General features: G+C 37.7%; 1 protein-coding gene across 1 annotated transcript; it reads left to right on the top strand.

Annotated features, from left to right (window-relative positions):
• The first annotated feature begins 510 nt into the window (after positions 1–510).
• On the top strand, positions 511–4,592 carry LOC149552097 (putative disease resistance protein At5g47280). The gene is made up of 5 exons (XM_089787566.1): positions 511–1,628; positions 2,013–2,413; positions 2,535–2,890; positions 3,163–3,374; positions 3,533–4,592. Exons 1-5 carry the CDS (start codon positions 965–967, stop codon positions 4,366–4,368), a joined length of 2,469 nt encoding a protein of 822 aa, XP_089643692.1. The 5' UTR covers positions 511–964; the 3' UTR covers positions 4,369–4,592.
• Positions 4,593–8,784: the final 4,192 nt, after the last annotated feature.

Raw genomic sequence — 8,784 nt, 5'->3', positions numbered from 1 at the left:
AAAAAAAAATTGAAAAAAAAATTTGTTCAAGAAATTGGGAAAAAGTCTTTTTATTTATATTTTATTTTAAGTAATTTATTTTAAGTTTTATTTTAAGTAAGGTAGATTTGACCAAATAAATACAAGCAATTGAAAAAAAAAAAATTTCATTCATATTTTGTTTAAAAATTAATAACTTAAAATAGTTTCTTTGATTTTTTTCCTTACATTTTATACTAAGTAAAATAATAGTCAAAATATTTGTTATTGTTATTCTTAAATATTAAAATTATTTATTACTAAATTCTTATAATTTGAATAAATGAAATAATCAAAATAAAAAATAAATTTACTTTTTACATTTTAAATTTAAGTTTAATTTTACTTTTACTATAAATTAAAAAAATAATAATTTTCCTAATTTTTTTATTATGTATTTTTCAGCTTTCTATTTTAAATGATTTTACTTGTAACAATTATGCTAATCATGAAATCTTCTAGCAATAAGTGTTTCCACGTAAATATTTGAAGATGATCCCAAAAGACAGGACTCCAGCTCTGAAAGAGCTCTTGTTATGTTATACTGGGCGAGTGCCCACTATGTGAAAAGAGCAAGGGCATCCCATCTTAGTCTGAGAAATCTTGGAGGTTATTGGCTCTTCCGGAAATTAGTCAAAAGTTGCTTTCGGATTTGTCATACATTACACGAATCAAATATCGAAATTTGAAGACAATTAGATCTAATTGTCTACTTCAGAATGGAATCATCCTACTCACAGCTCCGCCGTTGTTTGTATCCTTCTTTCCACATTACTTGAATGTTGGGTCCCTGATCCTTTTCCTGTAGAGCGCCGTCAACAATTATATGCACATTCTCTGTATCATTTTCCTGTAGAGCGCCCTCCACATTTTCCTCTGCATTAATCCCGGCATATATGTGGGGGATCGACCCAATTGGTCAGATTGTAAGAGAGTTGGACAAAAAATGGCGGAGATTGTCTCCGAAGCCATTGTAAGTGCGGTTGTTAGTGATCTGTTATTGTTGGTGAAAGGTGCCATAAAGGAGAGCTTTCACTGCAAACGCTACTGTAAACGCCTTGAGAAAGCACTGGAAGACATCACACCTCTAATAGATGAGGTCATTACCACTGTTTCTCAACAGATTCCCCAATATCGCCAGGATCAGTTTGGAGAATTATATAAGAGGCTCAAGGATGGGACTGATCTTATAAACAAGTGTTCCGAGGTTAATTGGTACAATTTGTACAAGAAACGTAGATTTGCAAAGGAAATTCTAGCTTTGGAAGAGTATATTATCAGTTTTTATCCGAAGCAAGGCTGGTTACATAACACGTGTGACATTCGGCATCTCAGGGGAGATATGAAGGAGGGTTTCGAGAGGATTCAGGGCGAAATTGCAATACTAGAGTTGCAGCAGCCCCAGGTGCATGTTGACGAATGTACACCCAGTCACATCCCTCCCCGAATTCCTGAAATGCCTAAATCTCCAGTAGGTTTGCAAATTTCTATTGATGCGCTGTGGGAGCATCTGTTCCTCAAAGATGTCTCATATGTTGCAGTGAAAGGATTCGGTGGCAGTGGCAAGACCACTTTGGCCACAGCTCTTTGCACTGACCCTAAAACCAAAGGTGAGAAGATTTTCATGTATTTGTATCATTCAATGTCTTATGGGCTATGTAGGACAATTACTATGATGTCATTCTCTGCGTTGGGATTTTTCTATTGAATGGTTGGTGTTGGTTTTTTTTTCAATTCTTAGTCTCACCAGATTCCAAACCCATCCAAACATTTCTAGAGACAGGGTCACATCCTCTAATTATTTTCAACATAATTTTGATTTCGTAAATAGTTGTGGGCTTGTGTTTCTCCACTTCTGGGGTTACAACACATGCTCTTTTTGTGGAAGAGTAAATCGTTGCCCTCCCATAGACTTTCTGCTGCACAAAACCATACCCTGTCAACCGCAAAATGACTCGACTGATTTCACTTTGTCTTGTCTTGTTGGTGTACAGATCACTTTAAGGACAGAATTGTTTTCGAAATAGTTTCGCAGTCCCCAAATCTCAAGGTAACTATTGAGAGTCTGTGGGAGAAGATGATTCGTGGTCCGGTACCTTATTTCCAAAATGTTGAAGATGCCCATTTCCAGTTCCAGCAAAGACTCAGACAAATGAGTTCTCAACCAACTTTGGTTGTGCTGGATGATGTCTGGAACAAGCTCCACCTTGAAAAGCTCTTGTTTGAAGCAGAAGGGTACAAGACTGTTATCACAACTAGAAATAGCCTTGTCGAAGCTAATTGCCAGTATGACTTGCAATTATTAAGAGAATCAGATGGTCTCTCCCTTTTCTGCTTTTGGGCATTTGGAGAGCAAACACTTCCAGAAACAGTCGATCAAAATTTAGTCAGTCAGGTATTTTTTTCTTTTCCCATATCCCCTAGCAGGGAAACACCAGAAACTTAAATTCTACACTGTATGACTGAGGATTAAATTGTATAGATGTTACTGATCAATTGGAAGCGATTCAATTCAGGTGATAAAAGAATGCAAAGGACTGCCACTTGCTCTTAAGGTGATTGGAAGCTCTCTGCGTGATAAGCCCCATGCAGTGTGGAGGGATGCGATAAACAGGCTTTCTCAAGCAGAACCAATATCAGATTATCACAAAGATGGGCTTCTCAGTCGTCTGAAGACTAGTATAGATATTTTGGAAGAAGGAGTTCGTGAATGCTTTTTAGATCTAGGGGTATTTCCAGAAGACAGAAAAAATTCTGTCGCTGCATTACTGGACCTGTGGATTTATGTTCATGAGTTGGATTGGGAAGCTGCTTATAGAAATTTGACAGTACTTAACAGTCGAAATCTATTGAGTATTGTGAACAGTCCAATGTAAGTCTTCGCAAACTCTGTTTTATCTTTGTTTATGCTTGCTTCCTTGATCATGGTCCACACCTATTTGTTGTTTGGATTTATATTGGATGCAAAACAAGGCCATTCTCGCAACTCATATATTCAAGAACATGGTTGAATCATTGGTTAGAATATAAATACAGCACATTATTAAGCTGTTTGTTGGCTTTCTAATATTTTATTGATGCAATGGATCTTTTCTTCTCATTACGGATATCTTTGTCTTGACTAATATAGCAACATTGGTTCAGGGATCACTTTGGGAACAAGTATGACAACAGCCTTGAACTTTTTAGTCAACATGATGTCCTAAGGGACTTGGCTTTATTCCTGAACAGGAAAGAAGAGTCAATAAACATGCGTAGAAGGCTTATTATGCCCCAGAGAGAAAAGTCTGTTCCCAAAATATGGAAAAAGCATGCAGATTCCCCATTCTATGCTGAGATTGTTTCATTGCACACAGGTTGGGTACATTTTTTAGTCAAGCCTAGACATCATTTATGTCCATCTGGTTCAGAGGTTAAAAGATTGCAGAGTCTCATTCTTGCAAGTATCATTTCAACTCTTAAACACCTACTAGTTTTGTCCAATGATGCTGATTCCTTCATTTTTTGAGTGCAGAGATGATGAATGAGAACGACTGGTATCACATGAGCTTTCCTAAAGCTGAGGCGCTTGTGTTAAACTTTTCTGCAAGTGAATATTTTCTTCCCCCATTTTTACAGACCATGCACAAATTGAAAGTCCTTGTTATTGTCAATTGCAACTCAAAGCGGGCCACTCTCAAAGGTTTATCAGTCCTATCTTCATTATCTGAGTTGAAGAGTCTTAGGTTAGAGAGAATTATTGTTCCCCCCCTCCATGATTATTGCCAATCCTGGCCAAAATTAGAGAATCTATCTTTCAGTCTATGTGATGGTTGTAAAATACTGAATTGGATGCAAACAAATCTCCACTTAAATCTTCCCAATCTTGTTGATCTTACCATTGACCACTGTAGTAACTTGAAGGAACTCGCTGCATGTATTTGTAATTTGACCTCCCTGCAAAAGTTGTCTGTTACAAACTGCCATGATCTTTTCAAGTTGCCTGCTGATTTAAAAAAGTTTAGTTCATTGCAAATGCTGCGCTTGTATGCATGCCCATATTTAGAAGAGCTGCCATCTTCCATAGGTGATCTCAAACAGCTGAAATTCCTTGATATTTCACTTTGTGCACACATTCAAGTACTCCCGGACGAGTTTGGCCAATTGTCAAGCTTGGAAGGTCTTGACATGAGAGAGTGTTCTCGTGTGAAGAAAATACCTCAATCTGCCAGGGAGTTAAACTGCCTCGAGCATGTCATCTGTAACGAGAAGATTGGCCAGCAATGGGAAGCTATCAAAATCTCCCACATTCCTCGGCTTCATGTTGAAATTGTAGAAGAGTGTTTTCATTTGGACTGGCTTAATGATTGACACCTGTTACAATCCAGATGGATATTCCAGATTGATGCTTTTGTAAATTATGGGCCTTTTTGGGTGCTGCGTAGACGTTGCTATAAATTCTTGTACATCTAAATGTAATCTGTATTCTCAAATTCACGTAAGTTTTTCTGTATCGGTTCTGCTCAGTTTCCACGGAGCTGCCAGATTCCATGTTGATATAGAAAATAAAATTTTCCAGTATTTGCATTCGAACACTATGCTGTAGCCTACATCTGCATGTGAGCTTTTATTTCTTATGAATTATGAGTTGAATGTTTTAAAATGAACAAATGTATTGTATGATTGTGATATTGCTATTAGGATTTAACTGTGTTTTTGAGTCAAACTCAATGACCCATGTTTCATGAGTAGTGATTCAACATGGATCCATCTCTCATGAGAATAAATGGAACACTTAGCACTCATTGGATCTAGGTGATGCTCATAGGGGTGAAGCATTGGGACTTCCTGGGAGGTCACCCATCCTAGTACGACTCCAACCTGGGCGTGCTTAACTAGCGAGTTTCCTCCATGGTTAAGCCCAAAGCTTGAAACCCCATTTGCAAAACCTTCACCAAGTGTTGTGCCTTATGAACCATTCATTCGAAAGCCCCTTAAGCTCATCAATTGATAAGTAGGAGATAATTTCCATAGCAAGTCAAATTGTGATATTGCTATCAGGATTTAACTGTGTGTTTTTGAGTCAAACTCATTGACCCATGTTTCATGAGAAGTGATTCAACACGGATCCATCTCTCATGAGAATAAATGGAGCACTTAGCACTCATTGGATCTAGGTGATGCTCATAGGGGTGAAGCACCGGGACTTCTCGGGAGGTCATCCATCCCAATACTACTCAAGCCTGAGCGCGCTTAACTAGCGAGTTTCCTCCATTGTTAAACACAAAGCTTGAAACCACATTTGCAAAACCTTCACCAAGTGTTGTGCCTTATGAACCTTTCATTAGAAAGCCCCTTAAGCGCATCAATTCATAAGTAGGAGATAATTATTTCCATAGCAAGTCAAATTGTGATATTGCTATCAGGATTTAATTGTGTGTTTTTGAGTTAAAGTCATTGACCCATGTTTCATGAGTAGTGATTCAACATGAATCCATCTCTCATGTGAATAAATGGAACACTTAGCACTCATTGGATCTAGGTGATGCTCATAGGGGTGAAACACCGGGACTTCCCAGGAGGTCACCCATCCTAGTAGTACTCCACCCTGAGCGCGCTTAACTAGCGAGTTTCCTCCATGGTTAAACCCAAAGCTTGAAACCCCATTTGCAAAACCTTCACCAAGTGTTGTGCCTTATGAACCATTCATTAGAAAGCCCCTTAAGTTCATCAATTGATAAGTAGGAGATAATTTCCACAGCAAGTCAAATTGTGATATTACTATTAGGATTTAACTGTGTGTTTTTGAGTCAAACTCATTGAACCATGTTTCATGAGTAGTGATTCAACATGAATCCATCTCTCATGAGAATAAATGGAACACTTAGCACTCATTGGATCTAGGTGATGCTCACAGGGGTGAATCACTAGGACTTCTCAGGAGGTCACCCATCCCAATACTACTCCAATCTGAGCATGCTTAACTATGGAGTTTCCTCCATGGTTAAACCCAAAGCTTGAATGAATGTTGCTTTTGTTTCAATATGATGGGCTTGTTAGGTCACGAGAATAGGAATTGAAAATTGGGAATTGCTATTATGGAATAGGAATTTATTCTATGTTTGGTTGAACAAAATAGAAATTGGAATTTGATGCCATTGTACGTTCCTCTTATTGATTTGGGCAAACTTTATCGAGAATGAACATCCTCTATTTCATAGAAAACAAGTGAGTTCTAAAGGAAGGAGTGTACAAATGAAACTCAATGTTCTGTGGTGTGTAATATGAATCAGTGAATTGAATAGTGACGGATTTGCCATAGTTTACTAAGGAAGAAGATAAGGAGGCGGTGGGTTTGTAGATCTGATACACTTTGTCCAAAAATATGGACAATAAGCTTAAAGTCTTAGCTTTGTGGGATAAGTTGTTCCAGAGAGACTGTAGTCCACGTGGGGATTCGAACCCCTGATGGAAAACCATCCCTCAAATAAATTTTACCCAGCTCCCAACTAGAAGTCCCACTTTGGGCACCATTAATTATCAGAATTTCTCCATGGAAGAATTAGCATGTCACCCATGACTCTTGGACTAGGCATGTTCTCCATCGCCCATCATAGGCTTCAACTGTGTGACTCGATCTGAACACCAAATGCTTTCAAAGTGTGAGTTGTTAGTGTCGAAGTGTAGGGATGCCTATTGTGCAAAGATCTCTATTCAATGTCTAGAGTGCGGCTAAGGGTACTGCTAATCTTCTACAACATCTACAGAGCAACATTTGAGTAATTTTCAAATTTTAGTGGATCTATATCTTAGTTTCCTTTCAGCGGATTTTAAATTTTAATCAGATAGACAAAATAAAAATGAGAATAGGAATAGTAATTCCAATGACAGTTTTTTTTGGGAATAGACAAAAACTCATTTTGGGGCTAAAATGGGAATACATATTCCTATTCCTCATTCCAATTCCACGCACCAAACAAAGAATAAAAATTATATTCTAATTTTCAATGACTATTTCAATTGTATTCTAGCAGCAAAATGAGCCCTTAATGAAAACTACTCGCATTGTATTTGATAAGTGGATACATAACGAGTCATCACGCCTTCCAACAAAGAAAAGGAGATGATTGTCAATGAAAGGGAGATGCAAGTGGGGAAGAGATGATACCCCAATTTACTTAGATTCATATTGTCCTTATTTCTAGTCATGCAATTGGTTAGCGAGCCATGTGCATTACCTCTAATAGTCAAGACCTAGAGTGATGCTTGATTAGAAAAAATTAAAGTCTAGTTAGTAATTCTTGTCTTCTCTTTGTCACAATGTTTATGTTGATAGAAAGTGAAATGTCCCTTTTCTGATTTTACATGATATTTTAAGTCTCAAATCAGATTTTTAAAACCAAACAACCAATATTACAAAGATCCACCAATTTCTCAAATAAACCCAAATCGGGTATGTCCGAAATAGTGCCAAAAAACTTCACAACTTCACAAATTATTAATAAATCTGAAAATGGACATTTTTACAGAAATTTTAGCAGCATAACAGCCTACAAAATGACATTTCCAGATCTGTATAGCCTTTACACAACAACTCACAAATGTAAGACAAAAACTATGCTCATCGGGCTCCCGAAATTAACACAAAAATGCCCGAAAACACCACAAAAACACTAATAAACTATCTTAGAAGTTTAATCACGTCCCAATACATATATTCAGCTCTATTTTAACATTTTAAAGTCTGAAATACAGCAGCAACCCAAACTGATATGAAATACTCAACTGAAAACACCAAACTCATACCAAAAAACAACCCCGAAAACCCACAAATCTGCACTATTCAGCACAAAGGAAAACTCTGTATGAGCATGCACATGGAATGGCTTCAAACTCCCATCCTTAGCCTTCCTGGAAACCTGCAAACTCCCGTTCTTGGGTCTCCTTCTCTACAGGTTTGGCAGCCTCTGAAGAACAACAAAGAAAATGAGCAAAAATCAAGTTCTGGAATCAGCCCAAAATGCCTCCAAACCCCTTAAAAGAGGGCATAACCCTAACTCACATCCAAGAGGGGTTAATAAAATATAAATTAATAATATTTATTTATTTATTAGTCCATTGGTTTCCAAGGATTAGCCCCTTTTGCCGAAACTTCACCCTTTTGGAGCCTGCCTGCCTTAGCAAAGTTTATTATTTTTAATTATTTTGAAAAGGGGACATGACAAGTCCTCCCCTCCCAAATATTGCTTGTCCTCAAGCAATGAAGGTTGGAATTCTCAAGAATATGTGCTCCTTCCCAAGTTGCATCCTCTAGTGGTAATCCTTTCCATTTGACCAAATGCTCTATGACACTCCTGTTTCTCAATCTTTTCTCTCTTGTATCCAAAATCTCTTCTGGTATCAAAACTAATTTCCCTTCATCATCAAGAGGTGGTAATTTTGTAGATACCATGGTTTTCTGGCCTAGAACCTTCTTTAGGCAAGATACATGGAAAATATTATGTATTTTTCTATTTGGTGGGAGCTCCAATTCATAAGCTACCTCTCCTACCTTCTTGATGATCTTATAAGGCCCATAGAACCTTGGCTTGAGTTTCTCTGCCCCATTCCTCTTCAAGGTGCTTTGCTTATATGGTTGCAACCTAACAAATACCAAATCTCCCACCTCAAAAGATCTTTCAATCCTTTTCCTATCAGCATAGAACTTTTGTTGGTTCTGTCCATGTTGTAGATTATCCTTGAGGGACCTTATTATGTCTTGGCTTTGCTTGACGAAATCACTTGCTG

This window comes from Cupressus sempervirens, chromosome 6 (genome assembly GCF_028749045.1).
Source record: "Cupressus sempervirens isolate cs-2001-9-10 chromosome 6, ASM2874904v1, whole genome shotgun sequence".
NCBI classification, from domain to species: domain Eukaryota; kingdom Viridiplantae; phylum Streptophyta; class Pinopsida; order Cupressales; family Cupressaceae; genus Cupressus; species Cupressus sempervirens.
This window is presented reverse-complemented; position numbering and strand designations above follow the sequence as displayed.